This window comes from Heliangelus exortis, chromosome 1, assembly GCF_036169615.1.
Source record: "Heliangelus exortis chromosome 1, bHelExo1.hap1, whole genome shotgun sequence".
NCBI lineage: Eukaryota > Metazoa > Chordata > Aves > Apodiformes > Trochilidae > Heliangelus > Heliangelus exortis.
The window spans coordinates 77,558,060-77,578,089 of NC_092422.1; the positions used below are offsets into that span (position 1 = coordinate 77,558,060).

Consider the following 20,030-nt stretch of genomic DNA (forward strand, 5'->3'; position numbering starts at 1 on the left):
ACCCAGGTGGAGAGCAGTGTCAGGCACTGCCTCTGCAGGGCTAAGCAAGAGTCTGGGGAAAAGCAGAAGAGTTTAGGGGGCTTATGAGTATTCCCTGCACATGAGGTGAGCTAGAGATACCATTCAGCATACACTTGCACAGCTTAATACAGAGTCAGACTCTGTATTAGTTTATGACAATAAAGTTATGTCAGTGGTGTGATGCCAGAGGATATAAGCCAACCTGAACTGTTAATTTTCATTCTCCAGGTGCACTTCTTCTTGTAACTCTTGCTTACTTGTGTGCTTGGGCAGGTTTATTTATTTAGTTCTTTAGTACCAAGTTGATAGAGGGTTATTTAGTAATAACTGCAGGATGTGAAGGGCATACTAGGAAAGCCTGGATACAATTGTTCATTTAGAAATACTGTGGTAAGTGGGAGGGAAAATCCCTGCAGAACAGAGCCCTGTAATTTCCCCAGGCCTCATTTTTCTCACAGAGCCAAGTGCAGCTCTTGTGCAGGAGCAGATACTGGAGTTTATACATGGTCTGAGACCACCACCTCTCTTCCTGTCCCCTTTCTTCATTATGGTGCTTTCTTATATGACATTTGCGCTCTTTGTGTTCCTTTGTTGTCACTTTCATCCCGGTGACGACACAAAGGACACTAAAGCATACACTGTAATGTTGGAAAAATTTGATATTTGTAGATAGCATATTCCTGTGTCATCATTATTTGAATTAGCACCCTCTTCTGTAGTAACTCGGTCTCCAGAAGAGTGCTGAGTGACTCCTGCTACTGCTTCCACACCTTACTGGCTTCATACAAGGTCACTTACAGAGATGCTGCTGTGGAGTGGAGTGTCAGGGGGCTGCACTGGATGTGTCATTGAAACCCTCTTTCCTCAGGCACTCTCATTGCCAGCCCCTGTACCAGCTCCTTTTCATCTCTGCAGGGCATCTGTCTGAGACCTCAGCAGTGCTGCAGATGATAGGAGCTTCTCACAGTTGAGCAGGGGATGGTTTGTAGATCTGCCAGAATTCCTCACAAGGAGACTGTGTCAGATAGTGCTGAGCCATTTCCCTAACAAGGAAGGAAGATGCATTCCTTCCAAATTGCCCAGCAGCAATTTGTGGTACATGAGGAAGGATTACTTTTTCCTAGTGTTTGGATTCAGTCTTATTCAGAGCCTGATTACTCACCCGTAGTACTTACCTTTAGGGGAATATACATAACTAGACATGATTTCTTATTGGATGGCATAATAGGTAAGAGCTTCTAGTCAAAGACCTTCTGTATCTCTTATAGACAGATATAGAAATTTGTACAAGAAGTAGCATACAAATGAAGGAAAGGATAGGTTCAAAAGGCGGTTACATTTCTAATTACTATAATAGATGGTAAGTCTGAAATTTCTTTTTCAAAAACTTAAGTACTTATTTCAAAAGGAAGCTTGTTAGCTGGCTATTATTCATCCTACCCCTTCTCTAAAAAGCAAATTTACCATAAACATGCCATTTAGTAATTAGGCATCTTGTAGTCTGTTTAGGCAAAATATATAAAGTGAACACTCATAAGAAAGTGTACTCTCAAGTGGCAGCAGTAAAATGTTATGCATTTTATTTAAAAACACATCAAAGTAAAAACCTTAACTTAAATAACCTCTCATTAGTGTCTGCTGGTGTGCCTTCATTATTTATAAATAGATCTCAAAGAGAAAGAGAAAAAGAAATAGTTGATTCACCTTCCATGCTCATTTCCTTACGTAAGGCTTCTTGGGTTAGAGCCATTTTGAGACCTTATTGATTGTGACTCTCAAACATTTATCTCAGGTGGGAACTTTGTCCTCCCCTTTTTTGGGTTTTTTTTTTTTGAGATGTGTTGTTGTGTTCAGAAAGGCCTGAAGAGCGTCCCTTTGCTGTGGCTTGGTCCCTGTTCTGATGCCTTCTGTCACTTCCACATTAGATAAGCAAAGTACCTCCCACTGCTATGGGTTTGCTTGGACATAAGGTTCCTCACATCTTATATGACCACAGAAGGTGAAGAAATAAGTGGAGATTTACAGTAAGCAGTTTTGTTTCTGTAACCTCTCTGGGGGAGCTGTTTGCCATAAAGCACTTCTCATAATACAAACATAATTTGATTAATAGATGGAATAGGTTCACTTCATTATTTTCATAGGGTTGCATTCATTTTTGTATGTGAATGGCAGTTGGTTTCTTTACCAAAATGTTTGCAAGTCTCATGAGTTTTGTAAGTTGTAGTGTCAATAAGTATCCATCTAAAAGCATGTTGCTTGTTCTTTGTTATTTGTATTTGTTATCCTTTAAAGCAAATTTGAAAATCCCTTATCTAGAAAACGAACCATATGGTGGAGACTTTTTACATAAATCATTTTGCTAATGTTAGTGATACAGAAAGAAAAATGTAGTTTTTAAAATAAGGAGAAACAATTTTACTACCAAAAAGCAGAGTTTTTATACTTTTAATGTGCCTCTGAAAGGAATACGAAATACTTTACAGTTGGGTACCATCAGTAGGAGCAAGGTAGTAAAATAACTAGAAAATTTATTTAGAAAAGCCCCTCCAGTGTACGTGTTAATTGTATATACCTGTAAGTAAATAGGGCAGTGTATGCACCCACTTAACATTAAGAGATCCTAATGAAAGGCTGTTTATGCACATTGTGACTGATTCAAACTGGGACATTGAAGAATTACCAGTTGGGACAGCAAAGAATTACCAGTGTTTGATGATAGGCTAATAATGGGCTTAGCAATATTACTGAGTAGCCCTTTCCAAAGTGGGTCTTATAAGCAGTGTTTTTTTCAGAAAAAGTTACCTTATAATGCAAAATTGAGTTGGATTTTAGGAGTTTGGCCCTGTCCCATCAGCTGTTGAAGGCAGCACAACAGAGAGAGGACGTGTCCTAACCAGCCTGAGCAGGGAGTGTGGAAGAGCAGGGTATGGACACCCACTAGGTAACTTCAGTAAACATCCCAAATTTCATAGCCACCTTTTTTCCTGAAAAGGAAAGTTTCTTTCATCAGTACCTGACCTTTGGAACCAAACTTCCTGCATTCTTAAAGACAAAGTTAAATGAACTTCTGTGAGATGACAGAGTCTGCTGAAGCTGCAGAAGTGATACTTAAGAGGCAGAGGCAGTACCTCTTTCACTTAGTGCCTTTTTCCAAACAAACACAGGATTCTTTTAGTGCTGAGTCTGTTTACAGTATAAAACATTATGAAATGTAAAAACATTCCCTTTTGCAGAAGTCTCCCAGCCCTCAATCCCATGAGTCCTGACATGGGCTGGTTTGGCCTTTTGTTTGTCAGGAGCTTGGGGTTTGGGGATTGCTTTGGTTATTTCATTTTGGTTGTAGAATCAAACATTCCTTGAATTAAACAATAAGTTATGTAAAAATCTCTCTCAACTGCTATACTTAGGACATAGTTATATAAACTGTTTTCCCTTCTTCTTCCTCCTCTCCCTGTTGATGCACAGGGTCTCCAGGAAATCTCAGCAGTGGAGGAGATGCTGAACTCTGTCTAAGTTGCATATAACATTGCTTGCCCTCCGCCTCTCTGGAAACCCATTTTCCAGTTGCTTCTGTGGGTGGAGAAAATGGCACCAAAGTTTCCATCTGGGATTCTTTCCACCTTGTGCCCTCTGTCACTGAGACAACATTTCTTTTCTGTTTCCCAGGCCGTTTGTGATATGCTCGAAAGTAAAAATGGCAGTGCTTGATATTTTACTCCCCTTTTCATTCTGTCTTTTGGAAAAAAACAACCAAACAAACAAACCCCAAGAATTCTCTTTAATGAGAAATAAACAAGTCTCACCAGTTAAATTGGATTGAATTTGTAGTCTTTGGATTTTATACTCTGCACAGTTAAATCTTTCCTAAAGTGTTGAGGTTTTTAACAACAAAATATCCCCCAGCTTTTCATATCCTGGATCTAAAACCGCAATGGATTTCAAGATCCATGGAAAGTTTTCAATTTTTATTACAATTAAGTATAGTAGACAACAGAGAAGGGTATGTACTGAGAGCATCCAGGCTTTTGAAACTGCCCTGTGTGCAGGGACTGCATCTCCACGCAGAAACTCTAAGAAAGCAACTTAGCTGAATGCTGTTTATTCTCTCTCTTTCTCTTTTCTTTGATAACACAGGTCCACAAAGATTTTTGAGTTCTCAAGCCCTAGCTTTTGGATGTATGTAATGTCAGTGTGTTTCAAAATCACATGATTTCCTAGCTCCATGTCGTATCCTTCGCCCAGCATTGCACAATGCTGGTTTGCCAGCTAGGATAACAAAAGAAGTCAGATTGTGTTGTGTCACCTCTTTTTCTAGTTCATGCAGAAGTTGCCAGCAGGATATTTTTCTGTGTTTGTACCACGTTTGGTGGATTTAGGGCACATTCTTTGCTTCCTTTCTCGTCATTCATGTGACCCTTTTCCAATGCTTCCAAATGAGCTAACGTCTTTTAAACATAAAGGAGACCAACCAAAGTTTGTTAGGATGTGTATTGTTCTCTTGTTTTATTTTTATTGTGGTTTGTTTTGTTTTGTTTGTTTTGTTTTTTAACTGGCCTTTGTTCTGTTATTTTCTTTTTTCTTTTTTTTTTTTTTTTTTTTAAAGCATACCCACAAAGGGAGGCTATTTAGCTTTCTGCCCTAATTACATCTTTTGCATCAGGGATGGATATTCTAATGGAGCAAGGTGTAAGAGCAGAACAGCACCATGTCTCTGTCCTCATGAGCATAGCTGCATGCAGATTAGACAAGCTCTGTAGTGCTGCTTCTGTCTGCCAGATTCGCTATTTGCTCTTGTTTGCATGACAGTATTTCTAATATACTAATATGATATGGAAATTATGGCACATCACAGTTCTTTCAACATATTGTATCACTGCTTTATCGTATTAGGCTAATACACTGCGAGAGTTGATAGCACCTCTCCATGTCAAATGGGATCCACTTCTCTTGGCACTGAACCGATTGGACTCAAAGGTTGATAAACTTATCATTAGAGAATTGGCCCGGCGGAGACTCAACTTCAGCCTCTTGCAAGCAACCTAATGGCCTCCGTTCAGAAAGTCAGTTCTTCTTGAATAACTTTGATGTTTATAACAGAGAACAGACGTTTTAAAGCATAGACAACCACATGCCTGCATATGAGGCCTCCAGGAAGGTGTCAAAAGGGCATGGCCAGTCTTTTGAAGAATGCACCCTTTCCACAATGGGACTAGGCACAAAGTCAGATCCAGCCTACATGGAGCACATTTGCAGAAAATACTGCCCCCCGCCCGGGAGAACGGAAGGGGAAGAGGGTCTTGGCAGGGGAAGGGCTTTGATGTCACTCAGTTGTGTTCTGCAGACCTCAAGGAATTAAAGAGGGATTCAGCCATGGTAACTGTAAAATCCTGTTGCTTTCGCTGAACTTGAGTGAACTCGTTCAGGCCAACCAGACAGTGTTGTGTCGTTTAAACACACTTCACATTAGTGAAGGAAGTCACCTTACTGTGTCACGCTAAACTCAGTGTGTTCTGTCGAGTGGAGGTACGTACAGACCTTCTGGAGACTTCCATTTATCTAATGATCTGTAATGAATTACCAGAGGGTACACTGACACTGGTTTGGATGATGACGGAGAAGATACCTCACGCTGAGATTTATTAGACTCTGCAGATAAACTCTCCAGTTCCTCTTTATCTTCTAGGACTTAAACATGTGAGTGATGCTGCCTGGCCAAGCAGGCACGAAGTATTCTCTGTATAACACCCAGACTCCAGAGGGCTGTTTTGGGGCCAGTATTTGTCTGGATGTCACTCAAAGCAGATTCAGATATTGTATTTACCATTATATTCTGGGTCCCCTACGGGTTGATGTTTGCCTCTATCTCTGTGGTTAGAATGTGGATTTTCCTTAATATATTTGGCTAAGGGTGTATTGTAATAATGTTAATGCTAATTCCTTGATATTTCATACTATCTTACGGGGAGATACTTTTAAAAAATGTATTTTGAAATGTTTTCTTTCTGTTTGCTCAATGTATGGTATTGCATTATGTTAATACCAATAAAATTATATATATAGTTATATATATTTCCCTTTTATAAAGAAGTAAATTATGCTTTTTTGCCTCACAAACAGGAAATGTTCAGTGAATAAAATTGCATCATTCTGCCTTACAGCAGGTGACAAAGCTTATAATAGTTTTAATATTCTTTTTGAAAAATAAAAAGTAGAGTATGACATAAACTAGTTGGAAATTCATCAATATGCATGTTTTGTGTTTCTGCTCAATGGGTCTGTCACAAATCAGCCTAAATATTTAGCGATGTTGTTTTGGCATCTTTAGTTTTTTCCAATCAAAAACATACACTCTATTGCTATTATTGATTACAAAACTGTACTGTCATAAATTTTTGCCTGTTGGCCAAATAGACAAACCCACTGAGTTTTTATGACTCTCTTGTCTGTAAGAATTGATTTTTAAATTTAATTTAGTGCTCTTTCCAACACTTGGCAAAGGCAGGATTTATTTTTTATATAAGGTTGCCTTTGAAGTACCTGCCTCTGCCAGGGCTGATAAATCACTGCTAAGTACGTAAAGATTCTGCAACCTGAAGGATTATATGTCATTAAAGCCTTGTTGGAATGGCCTGCAACCCCAGACAGTCCGTTACATTCTGTCATTAAATTCCATAATTAGTTGGAGGTGAAATATTTTGGAAATGAATTGGAGAAGCAGAAGCAAAGATGTGACTGTAAAATGTCCTTTGGCTGCCATTTGGGGTAATGCTGATGGCTTATTTGCTGCTCATAGCCCAGGGCCAGCATATATCTGGGCTACAATGAATTAGATTGTCTTCAGCTTCCTCTCTTTCTTTTCCCCACCCTTTCTAACATGTTGTACTGAGTATCTTTGTTTTGCAGAGGCATTCAGAAGGGCTGTAATTAGCAGTCCCCAGCATTTAATTGCATACACATTTGTTAAATATTTTTCTGTATGCCTTAAAATAAAGTATAGAAAATGGCAGTAAATGTTTCTTCAATTAAGGCATTTGATTTATTCATGAAGTCAGGATTTTTTGAAGGTGTTATTTTCGGCTTAATAAAGGAAATAAGCCAGCAATTTTTCAGTTTTGCCTTTGCGTAACCATTCTCTGTCAGGGCTGGTGTTTCTTGTTTCTTTCATGGCTCTTCTTGCTTTTTGTGTGCAAACACACTCTGCCCAGAGGATGGGGAATGCATCTTTCTTCTGTGACAACTCTCGTGCCACTTTTGAGAGTGAGCTTAATGTTGAGCTGCATATGTGTTCTACAGTTCATTATGACATCTGATGGCTTGAGTAATGCCTAGAAAAACTGCGTGGTATTGCATTTTTCTCATCACAGTAATAGCTTTTACTCTCAAAGGTACTTTGAACCCTGTGTGTTGCTTATGGTGGGATGGGCATTCAGCAGCTGAGAGGGGGGGCTTCTGATACTTGGCAGTGTTGTGCCCTCCGTAAGTAACATGCAAATCCATGTGCAGACTAATTAGTTTGGAATCTAATCAGTGCAGCTACCATAACATGTACAGCTATAAATCAAATAATAAATCTGAATAAATGTGGTATCTTCTGGGATAACGTTTTCAGAAGCATTTCAGGCCCCTGTCATAAATGCTTTGGCAGACGCTTCGTGCATTACTAGAGGTAACTGAGATGGCGATTAAATTAATCTGGCCCCTGCCCACACTTACTTGCCATGTGTCTTTCATGCAGACATACTTTCAAGTATGATTGCAGTTCCCAAGTGATTCAAGTGCTTTTGAAACTTTCACTCTCAGTGCTGCCTTTTCACATAAAAAGGAAACCTGGGACGTAGCCTGAAGTAGAGTTCATTTTCTCAGTGGGTGTTGCTCACCAGGAACACATACCCCTTCACTTCAGGCTTCCTGTTGGGTATCAAGCCCTTCAACCTTAACAGGCTTTGCTGTTGTGCAAGCGTGACTGTGGCTTGATTCTGACTGGTGAGTAATGTCACTGAGTCCATATCATTTGTCACTTAACCTTTCGCAACTTCATGTGCTGCAACAGCTTAGGTTTGTGAAAAAATATTTTCCTGCAGGAGTAATTGCTTTCATATATTGCTTGTGAGATGTATCTGTAGGGATCTCCTCAACCTGTTTTTAAAAGTCACAGCATCCCCAGACAAATAGCAGCTTACTAAGTTTGTTTCAGCTCCTGACTTGCCTCATAAATACAAGAAGTTTTCCATTGTTTCTGAGCTGCAGGGACTGAGGGGAAGTGTACCATCAAACTGTAATTGCACTGTTTACTTCACTTCAACATTGGTGGCTTGTGGTAAAATTAAACAATTTTCGATGTGTGGCACAGAAAAATGTCAGGGTATCTTATTTCATCATGTTAAAATTCTCCCACTAAAATCTGCTCAGCAGATGAAGGTTAAACTGGTCTCCATAGGCAACTTAATAAGTAGAGTACTGCGTCCAAATACCAAAGGATGCAGTTAGAACACCGCTGCCAAAAAGTTTTGCCACTGACCAGAGTTCCCAATTACTTTGGGAAGCTTTGGAGTTATTTTATCTTCATTTTTATGCCCTCTCTGAAATCACAGCCCACTGATGTAACCACACGAAACAGCAGGGCTGGAAGCAAATGGGGAGCATCTCCATATGCTCATTCAAGGTGTGCAAGAGTTGTCAAGAGGCAGCTATTTATTCCCTCTGTCTGGGTCTTCCCTTCTCACTAACATATTAACCCTTTTGCTGGCACCTGTACTGCATTGCTAAGTGGATGTTGAAAATGCCTAAATGTGTCTGCCAGCACAACAATGCAGACCTCTGGGGAGAAACCTTGAGGATGTTTTTGGGGTTGTTTTTTTTTCCTAATGCTAGGTTGAGTGTCAGCTGGTTTTAATAAGCAATTCCAGTTATGTGGAAAGCTGCAGAGAGGTGACCGACGTGGGTGTGAGCCTTCTAGTAGGACCAGCTCAAGTGTCCCTTGGAGGTGGAACCTGCTACAGCCTCCCAGCTCACAGGCTGCACTCCGCAGGGCAGTGCTGGCTCACAAGGCCCTGACAAGGTACAGGCAGTTTATAGGCAGTTTATATCTCCAGAAAGGTGACCTCAGAGGAAAAGAGATTCGCAGGCATCTACTGATCCAGCTAGAAAACCACTCGTGCCACAAGTAGTTCACAAAAAATAATTAGGCCTCTGGTGCCACAGCAAAGGTTTAGCATTTCTCAGGCCTTGCGAAGGCTGGAATCAGAGCTTTGAAAAGAAGTTATGGTAACCAGCTGCTTCTGTTTGAACTTGGTTGTAGTGGAAAATGCCTGAAATACCTTTAGAAATCTGTCCCATGGGAGATGAGTTCTCCACTTGCCTGCACAGTTCACTCTATTTCTAGAAACCGATTTATGCTCATGCACATGAAAGGAGAGGCAGCCTTGGTACCATCAGGCAGAAAACTCTAGTGCATTGCAGAACTCCTTTGCATTGGTGCTTTCAGCGAATGCACTTTCTAGGGAATATCATTTTTGCCAGCAGGTTTACATCATCAGAGAGAATATAAACCATGTACACATTATCCTGGTAACTCAAAAATACTTCCTCCTTAGAGGAAAAAATGGTATAAAATGCAGATTTAATACTTGCTCTCTGATCCTCCAGCCACTAAAGTTTCATTAAACAAATGTATCAAAGGTTGCTTTTAAGCACTGCTCTTCCCTTCCTTGACTCAAAACCCCAGGGGAAATCCTGCACTTCCAGGAACATGGGGCCAGAGAGGATGGAGGATTACACAAATCAGAAAAGGTTAGGCAAAGGGAACGAATATGAGAGAGAAGGGTTGCAAAGGCCAGGTGCTGCACTGGAGTTCCCTCATCTTTTCCTAAGCTTTCCTTCACCCATGGAAACTTCTCATTTAGTATTTGTGTATATGTATATGTATTGCCTGCTGTAAGTGGCCCTGCTCTGGCAAAGGGGATTGGACCAGATGATATTTCAAGGTCCCTTCCAACCTCTTAACTTTCCATGATTCTTGATATAGCTGCACAGGCATACTTGCATGCCCAGTCAGATCTTGATTTTGTCATAACATGTAGCAGGAGATGACACAGGTTTCTATTTGTGGTTTAACAAGGAGAGCAGCTTTTTATGGCCCAGAGCTTTCATGTAGACGTGAGCTGTATCTTACTACACCCCCTGTACCGTGCCAGATGTAAACACTGTGTTGCTTCTTCCTTTTCTCAGTAATCAGAGATGAGACTTGCAGTGTTCTGCTGGGAGCTGATTTTACACATCTCTGTGACTCCCCTCATACCTGGGCAGGGGTGACCTCATACACAGCAGACACCATCTCATGGTAAAACCTTTTCATTTGTTTCACCATTTCATTCCTTTTAGCCTATAGTCTGGGGAAGACAGGAAATACCTGGCTTGGTCTGCCCACCATCTACCTAAATAGCATTTAAAAATTACTGTAATTCCCATTCCTTTGCATCAGAAGCATTTGGATACACATCTTATGCAGTTTGGACCCTAATAATTAACCTGAACAGCAGCAAAGATGGATTTAGGTCTTGCACCAAGAACAACTATTTCTTTGAAGGATTTCCTCTGTCCTCTCCCCTCTAACACAGCTATAACCCACATCCACTCTCCTTCCATCCTTTCACTTTCTCACTTTAAATATAAGATCCCTTCTGCCTTTCTCCTAACTGCTCCCCAGGGTTTACAAGCCCAGCCAGGCTGTTGCACCCTGTGGCCACATGACATCTGCCCATTAGCACACTTGGGCCACTGGATAGCCTGAGCTTGTTTCCAGAGGCCTCCCCAGGGGATCAGAAGGCATCTCTCTGCTGTGTTGCAAACCAGTGAAACCATTTCAGGACCAGGAGGGTTTTGGTAGACCTGCTTGTTAAGAGATGGCAGAGCCAACATGCAGTGGCATAGAAGATTATGAAACGCAGAGGGAAAAAAAAAAACCAAAAAAAAAAAAAAAACAAAAAACAAAAAACTAAACAAACAAACTCAGAGGTTTGTGCATCTGGGTCTATTTTATCTAGCTTGAAACCATTTCCCAGAGGCCAGGGATACTCTGTTTTGGTGGAGCATTTACTGGCACACCCAGAAAATCTCTGGCAGGCTTCAGGCAGATGCCTCACCTGTACAAAAGGTGAAGCAGAAAGGTGTAACTCTCAAATTGGAAGCAAATCTCTAGGACTTGTAGGGAGGGAAATAACATATGGCAGCCGTTTAATAACATAATTAGTGATGTGTTCTCACCAAATTGCCTCCTTAAGACTCTAAGGAAGCTGAGCTGAGCTGGTTCCTCTGCCAGAGAAAGCAAACTCACCAACAGGAATGAAAATGGGAGTTTAAATTTCAGTGGAACGAGAGGATTTCAGTCTGACTCTGCCTTGTTTGCTCCCTGTCACAGACTTTGCAGCAGCTCAGCTTTCTCAGGATTTGCAGAAGGCAGCAATTTGGTTCAAATGCAGAGCTCATTGCAAACAGGGGAGTGGGTGTGCATGAGAGGAGCTGCACAGCAAAGGAAAGTGCGTCACTAAGCTGTAAAGCTATCAAACAGCAAAAAGGATGGTGGAAAATCAGAGAATGCTGTCAGGGTGGCAACAGTGTCCAGCAATCAGGATGAGGAGTCTAGAGAAAATGGGATAAGCCTGTGTGGCATTAGGAGGCACTGACAAAGTCCAAAAGGAGCCTCAAAGGAGACCTTCAACCCTCAGAAAGGGTGTCAGCACAGCAGGTGACAGAATTTATGATCGGCTGTTGTGCTATGTTTGCACAGACAGTTCTGAGCACTCACAGCCCTGGGTGCACTCATTGCATCCTCTGGTACCTCACTGAAAGGGGGAAACAGTGCAAGCTTCTGAAGACTTGAACTTTTACAGGGAAAGTGAGTAACAGAAGCACAAAAACCTCCACTGAAAATTCCTAGAGGCTGTTCCATATATTTAGAGCAGATTTGTAAGAAATGGGTGTCTAGAGATTCTGCAGAGAGCAATGTGTTAGCCAGCTGGGATGCAACCTTCTACATGGCCCTAATTCAGTACCAACTTCCTGAATCATCAGTTCGCAGGGAACAATCAGCTTTTGGTCCATGTAAATATCAGTGTTAGCTGTTTCTCTATAGTCATTTTTCTCTCAAGTGCCTGATGTTGTTATGGCTCTTAGGATCTTAGGGGGAAATAATGGAAAGATGAAGAGCACAGTGGTTACACTTTGTACATTGTGGAGCTCGCGGGATGCACTTTGCAACAGCAAATGACTGCACATTGTAAGAAAATCCACCAGGTTTTTTCCTGAATGCCAACAACCAAAATTATTCCTGGCCTCTTAGCCTTTCACGCCACAATCTCCATCTCTCTCTATTCTGAGAAGATGTAAAAGTAGATGCAAGCATTTACTGCATTTTCAGAAGCAAGGGTGAAGTTCAAAAACTCTTCTGTGTGGAAAGCAGAATAATGAAAAATAATATGCCGTTTGCTAGACTGATATATTCTTTACCTTCTGAATTGAATGCAAATGTATTTGCTTTTACTTGGAGCTTCTCTGTTACAAAATTTAGTACCTGTGTATTCTTGTATTTGGATGATATGTTTATGAATTTCTATCCAGTTTATGCAGAGTTTGTGTAGCTTTATTCCTGCTCCAAAGTTACAGACTTGTTCAGGCTTGAGTGGAACAGGGGACAAAATTATTGTTTCATAGAAGAGACCCTCCTTTTTAGCAGTATGTGGAAACAATTACCTAAGAGTGTATTCAGAGAAACAGGGGAAATACAACCCCTTACTCACAGTCCAGTGAGAAAGATAAACAACCTGCTGCACTGGCTGCTGTTCTGAGGTCATCTGCAAATCCCATTAGGCCACATTTTCTACTTAAATAAGGCATTACCTGAGGCCTTATTGTCCCTCAAGGAGACAGCCCTTCTGTAGAAGCATGGATTGCATTCAAATCCACCAGTTTTAAATAAGAAAATATGTTTTAAGCTCAGCTGTGTATCTAATCAAGTGCCTCAGATGCTTTATGGTGCCAAGGTTTTCACCAACACCTACAGAGCATCAATCAAAGCCTTCAGCAGAAGGACGAGGGAGGGGAGATTCGTTTATAATCTCATTCCCGCCTCCTGGGAGCCACTGAGAGCAACAGTACCACCACCTTCAGTGTTTCTCTGGAAAATATTAAGGGCTCGGGATGTGCTAGCGTGACGCCCACCATCCTCTCCCCTACTGTGGGTGGAACAAGGCAGTGGGCATTTTGCCCTCTTTGATCTTCCCCAGCTCAGCAGCAGCAAGCTGTTTAAGGGAAGGTACCTGCTGTTTTTCTTCCCTGCTTTTTCCTTTATAGCAAGCCCCATCCCTTTTTCCCCATGCCACTCACAGCTACAGCACCAAGGTGGTGACAGAGCCTGGGGGAGGCAGCCCCAGCTGGCTGGAGGTGATGTGCTGATGCATTTCCAAGATTTGCTGTCAGCGTTCTGCTGCCTAACCCTGTCTGCATCGTGCCCCCTGCAATCCCACACCTCTTCCCATACAGTCTCAGAGCTGTTCCAACTTTAGGCTGGACATTAGAAAGAATTTCTTTACTGAGAGGGTGATCAAGCATTGGAATGGGCTGCCCCAGGAAGTAGTGGATTCTCTGTCCCTGGAGATATTTAAAAAGAGACTGGATGTGGCACTCAGTGCCACGGGCTGGTAACTGCAGTGGCAGTGGATCAAGGGTTGGACTTGATGATCTCTGAGGTCCCTTCCAACCCAGCCAATTCTATGATTCTATGATTCTATGAACTTGGGGCAAGGGCAGAAATCCCCTTCCTGCAGTCCCTATGAGGGGGTAAGCCCTGAGGAGCCTCTGCTGGCAGCCTGAGGAGGGGGGGGGCAGCACAAGCCACCATTCCGATGTTGGAACCCACATGGACCGTGCTGCCTTCCAGGCTCATTAAAGGAACTTGTTATTCAGGTCAGAAGCTTGGGATTGAACCAAAATGTTGTTGTTCTCCATGGTGGGGACTCTTGGTGTTTCTGGTAGCCATGAGTTTTCAGTCACCGGGTGGTGGCTGGTTGCAGGTCCAGGCTCTGGATCTCCTCAGCAGCATAAATTCAGCTGGCATGGAGTCAAAGAACTGGGTCTCTTCTTCAACAGACTCTGCCTGAACTAATCCCAAGAGGGTACAACATGGCAATGCTGCTGTGGAGAAGAGACCTGAGGAAAGATCTTTTTTTTTGCTTTGCATAACAAGGAATAAGAGAAAGAGAGAGGTGTAACATACCCCCTTGTCAGACTGAGGTGGTTTTTTTTCCCTTTGTCCTTTAGCAAATCACTCCCATTCCCCAGCTGTCAGGCTGGTGGGCTTCAGTCTTCAGTGATATGAACTCAGAGAGAGATCCCAAATGTCTGATCTTGTTGCCACGTGGACTTTTTAAGAAAGTGTAAAAGCCAAGACCACAGGGAGTTTTAATCAATCTTTAAGTATTCAGCTACTTAATGTTTTTCTCTTTAACACATTAGATGTTTTAATAAGAAAGAATGCAACAGGAAACAGAAGAGCATCCCATTTCTATTTTTCTTCAATTCCTGGCTGCCCATACAGTGATGAATTCACATCTCCAAGTAGGCTAGCACATCATGGGAGGATTCTGGGAGCTCTGTACAGACCCATGTCCATCAAGAAAACGATTTTAACCCTTCTTCATTTCCATATCTGTTTTTTTTAAAAAAAAAATTAGCTCTTTAAAAACAGCCACCTCATGAAAAGGTCGAAGGAATAAAGTAATGATATGAGAACAATAGTTATACCAAGTTATATATATATATTTATATATATATATAAATGTTATACCAAGTTAAATATCACATATAACTATATATATTGTATCTAGTAGTCATACTGATAGTTATATTTTGCTGAGTGCAATCACTTTTTGTGATGGACTGTGGAGATTTTGGTCTCTGGAGTTCTTGCTTGAGCCTGAGAGGAGTATTTGCCCTGCTGCTTGGTATGGCTTGAATGGGAGGTTGCCATGGGTAGCTCCTGGTGGGCTGGGAATGCCGCTTCTAAATACTATCTGTCCTTCCTTTTGGTGCTCAATAAAAAACCCCTATAAAGCCCTGAGGGTGAAGTTCACTGTTTATGGATACTTCACCATGTGTTGAACTTTCAGCCAGTAGAGATAACCATGTCTTGGTGCAGGGATAAAAGTAATGCTTGGAACCAAACAGCTGTAGCATTCCTACAAGAGCTTTCATGAAAGCATCCTGAGGACACAGGCACATTGGGCCAGGAAAACATGCACTGCTATGAAAATCAAGAGTGGATGGAGTGTCCTGAGGTCTCTGGAGAGAAGTGGGGGGGCTGCAAGCTGCTGTCTGTACCGTTGGGTTGGTGTGTGAGGGGCAGCGGGGATGGAGCTGTGGCTGCTCCCCAGGGGCTGCCGTGGCTTCTCTTGGTCACCACTCAGCTAGTCCTGGCAGGCACTTCACTGGCCCTTCCCAAAGTTGTACAGAGTCATCACACAGTTTCTTCTGGGGGAAACAGTGTGTGAGAAGTTAAAGTGCTTTGATGATTTCTAAATGAAGCATCTCAAATGCTTGTATCACAGTAACACTTCATACCCAGCCTTTGTTTGATTTTGTTTTTAGAAAAGCTAAATATTTCTTTTTAAATGTTCCTGGCACTAGTTGGAACTAGTTGTTTTAAAACCTACCATAAACAAAGAAACAAAGAAACCTATAAAGCAAACAGCTCTACTTTGGTTTGCCACATTGCTGGGTAGGATGTCATGAATGTGCTCTTATGTCCAGTCTGTAGTCTGCTGCTGAATCTTCAGGTACTATTAGACTAAAAAAACACCACTAATTGAGGGTGTTACTGACTACTGAACAACACTCTTGAGTATCAAAAATAAGAGACAAAAAGAAGTGGAGGAAAATGTCAGTCCGAGGCTATCATCATAAACATAGCCTTGAATGTTTGATCCCTTATCACCTTGCTCAGCAGGAGGGCTTCCTTTCCTTGTAATAAAGAAGTCATCAGCATATTTAACTGCAGTACTAGAGATGTGATTTCTGACAGCATGTCACTGAAAAATTGCACCTTGCACCATTTCTCTTTTTTAACTTCTTTCTTTGTGGCTCAAGATTTTACATTCTTGAAAGTTTTTCTCCCTTTCTCCGAAAGGCAATAGGCAATAGTAAGGAGGAGCAGTTACAACTGCATCACTTTTTTTTTTTCCTGGAACTAAGCAGGTGTGAAATGTTCTCCTTAGGGTCTATTTAAGCCTGTTAAACATTTTGCAAAAGTTGTTGATAGATCTTCCTATAATCATGTTAATGATACATTGTTCCTTTTTCTGCTTTTTCCTCTTCTCTTTTTTTTTTTTTTTTTTTTTTTTTTTTTTTTTTTTTTTTTTAATTTTTTTTTTTCCTTTTTCTCATTACAGTTGAAACTATAGAGGAAAAAACAGCAGATTCCTTGCAAGATTTGTACAGAGCCTTGGAGCAGGCCAGCCTGTCTCCTTTAGGAGAACATCGGATTTCCACTAAGCTGGAGTATAAGAAATCTTTTATAAAGAGATGTAGCAATCCAGAAGTCAATGAAAAACTCCACCAGCTGCGAATTCTGAAAAGCACTTTAAAGGTGAGATAAAAGAGGGAGGAAAAATCCTGCCCCAGGGTTGGATCAGGCTCTGTTGTGTTTGGAGATTAATTGTGTGCAGCTGGAGTCCAGGCTGAACCTAGTGTGCAAACAAGCAAGGGAGACTTGGGGAAACACTGTTTGCAAAGCAGAGAAAAACGTCCCTTGGGAGAGCAGTTGAAGTGAGGGGATCAGTTTTTATTTCTTCACTGATAAAATACCAGTCAGCTGCTCCTCCAGCCAGTTTAACAGAACTTGACACCAAATTACCAGGGGAGACTTTAATCCCTTTTTTGTCCCTGAACATTTTCATTTACCAAAATGCATTCACTCTGTAATTGCTGAAGTCTAAAGTTAGGCAAAGGCTGCCTTTTGGAGGGGACCTGGACCTTTCACAACACTTGATTATTTGCTGATTGCTGAACTTGTCCAGGAAGAAAGTGTGTGCTTGCTTTCTGCATAAGCTTTCTGTGTTTAATCAGTAGGATTGATTAAACGAAAAGATAGTGGTAGTCATAGATTTTAAGATTTTAATGGTTGTTATAAGTGTACCACAGCTCAATTATTCTCCCCATCAGTTTCTTTGTTTGTTACAGCAGTTTCAATTCTTTCTGATAGAGATTTCAGCAAACAATATGCTGGATTTCCCCAGGCACGCTGTTAACTGTATTAAATTACTACATTTTAAGTCACTAGATAATTGTTCAGTGGATTTTGTAACAGCTTTCATCAAAGAGGGCTTTATCAACATTAATTAATTTAGTTTCCCATCACCTAGAGAAGCATTTAAGCAATATTATTTTCATGCTCTGGGGCTCCCATCCTGAAAAAAATCTTACTCATGCTTAACTTTCTGCAGTGTATCCTCTCAATGAAGGAAACTACTCCTTCTAGCATTTTCTGCTATGGGAGTCTTTACAGAATTGGAGGCTGGCAGAAAAAGTCAAGATACACAGGCTTTCCACGTGACTCCTACAAGCTTGAGAAACAAAAAAAATCACAGTACTCAGACATGTTTGGGCAGCAGGAATTCCACACTGTATCTGAGCTTTTGAACTACAGCAGTGTCACTTGAACCAAAACAGCGCTTCAACATCAGCAGCTTTCTGCCTTGCTTAGTTTTCTTTCTTGTTGTCATTTATTGATACCTGGGCTACATTATGCCAATGGCTTCCTACAAATGGTGTTGCTTTCCTCCAGGGAATTCCAAAACCAGTACATCCCCTTGATCTTGGTTCTCTGGGACCTCTTTCTTTTGGCTGAAGAAAACACAATTTATTCTCTCTCCATGAGCCATACTTTCTAAACCTGTCATCATTCTTGCTTGAGCCTTGACGTGTAATTTTTAAAGTACATGACACCAGTAAGTGAAAACATAATGGCAACACGTGTCAAGGGCAGGTAGCTGCCATTTCTTATGCAGGGCAACAGTCTAGTGCAACACGTGCCTGTTTCACAATGACTGATGAGTTTCTGGCTACTTTCTGGCCTAAAGCTCCACCTCTGCCATACCACTGGTAATTGTAAATACCAGTAGCTGCTGCTCTCACTTAATCAGTTATTTTTGCTTTTATCAGTGCCTCTGATTTCTCCTTTCTGAATGCAGCCATTTTTGCTGGCCGGTTGAAGTTGGTGTTCTGAACTCTTCTTTCCCTTATCCAAATTATTAGGAGTCTGAGATTGCACTCCAAATTGCTTCTAGTTCTTGTTGTCCATAGACCTCTCAGTCCCATCATCTAAGTTCTTAATGAAAAATCCCTTTGCTCTCTTTCCTGTGATACAACCACAAAACCATTCTCCTGGTTTTGTGAGCTACCTGCCTGGTATGGCCAAGGTGTGGGTACCAGCCACAGTCTGCAAGAAGCAGGTTATGGTAGCTCAAGCAGAGATATGGTTATCAGGAGTTCCTATGATTTCATTACCATTGGTGATTCTCAGCTTGCACCTCCATTTCTGAAAAGGAGTAATTAGCAGAGAGCATTCTTTAGCTGCTGTTTGCAAACCCTGAGAAATACTTTTCAGCCTACTGCTTCTGACCCTTCTGATCTCCCAGCAATCTGAGCTGACACAAATTAGTATTTCTTTTTAACATGCTCCCCAGAAAGATTTAACATATTCATGGTATGGACATAGAAAATGTGAGTTAGCAATGAGAAGCACAAAACCTTTCTGGCCAGGAGAATAGAGGAGAGGTTGCTGGTGGCCATATGATACCTACTCACAGGAGCGGTGCTGGAAACCTTCATCTTAGCTCTGTTTCTAAGGCTTAAATCTGTTTCATCCAGCTTCTACTGCTTGGAGCAACCATGAGTGGTTGCCAGTATTCCCCAGGTTTACTCTGACCCATAGCAGCTGCCTGTCACCTCTTAATAAATTAATTACCGGCCAGTGATTATGATACAGCCACACCTCCTGCCTCAATAAGGAGGTACCAGCAGCTGTGTTAGATTTTACCATTTCTGCCCTCTCCTTGATACTGAAGTGGCTGGAGGATGTTGCAGCCAACCAGCTCATCTTATACACTGGCTCTTTAATGATGGTGACCTGTCATTAACATGGAGGTCCTTGTCCAAGCCTTTGCAATGTAGCACTCAGATGTCCCCATGACAAGGCTGGTAAGAAAGGCTTGGTTCTGCTGGCAGGTGAGGCCATCCCTCTGCATCCCACACACCCGGTGTTTCTTATGCTGATCAAGGAGAGCAAACAGATGGCACTTTGTCAGGTGAAACCCATCTTGAGAACTGCAAGCAGCTAATAGTAAACAGTACAGGGATGGCTTTTTCTTAAGCTGAGCAAGAGGTGAGGAGGAGGAATGGGGTCTATTTCTAAGGATTCTGGACAAGGTGAGGGAAGCCCTACTCCCGCGGGGTGATACGTGACACTCTGTAGGAAGGGCTCCTGTTTGAGAGTGGTTGTATGGCAGTCAGATAGTTACCCTGCTTTTGGGGGCTCTGTAGATTGTGTTTGCTCCCCCTGTTCTCTCCTTCCACCCACGTGATTTTGCCAGTAGCTCATCACTCACACTGACTCTTTGCTTGTTCCTTTTCTCCCACAGGCCAGGGAAGGAGAAGTAGCCATTATAGATAAAGTTCTGGATAATCCAACTTTGACATCTAGAGACTTTCAAGAATGGAAACAAATGTACCTTGATCTCTTCATGGACACCTATCAAAGCAGCACCCCAAGGGACTCTGTTAATGGTTCATCTGAGGTTGATGCACTTATAGGCTCCTTAGCGCACACTCACTCTTACATTGAAACACATGTATAAAAGTCTCTTTTTGTCCATTTGCTGTACTCTAGCCCTTTACTTAAGAGCATAAAGTAGTTTTTATATCAATATGTGGGAGCTGTAATAAATTCTATTTTATTGTTA

At 41.6% G+C, this 20,030-nt stretch overlaps 1 protein-coding gene across 6 annotated transcripts in view; it reads left to right on the forward strand.

The window, feature by feature from the left end:
- The window catches only part of CNKSR2 (connector enhancer of kinase suppressor of Ras 2), a 215,176-nt gene extending 195,146 nt beyond the window's left edge, over positions 1–20,030 (forward strand). For 3 of the 6 annotated variants that reach the window (XM_071749663.1, XM_071749678.1, XM_071749671.1), the window contains 2 exons: positions 16,461–16,657; positions 19,710–20,030. In XM_071749663.1, coding sequence (XP_071605764.1) covers positions 16,461–16,657; positions 19,710–19,925 — 413 coding nt within the window. In that variant the 3' untranslated portion in view covers positions 19,926–20,030. Of the gene's footprint in view, positions 1–4,911; positions 7,124–16,460; positions 16,658–19,709 lie in introns of those variants that run through there. The other 3 variants (XM_071749698.1, XM_071749682.1, XM_071749687.1) reach the window with 1 other exon arrangement.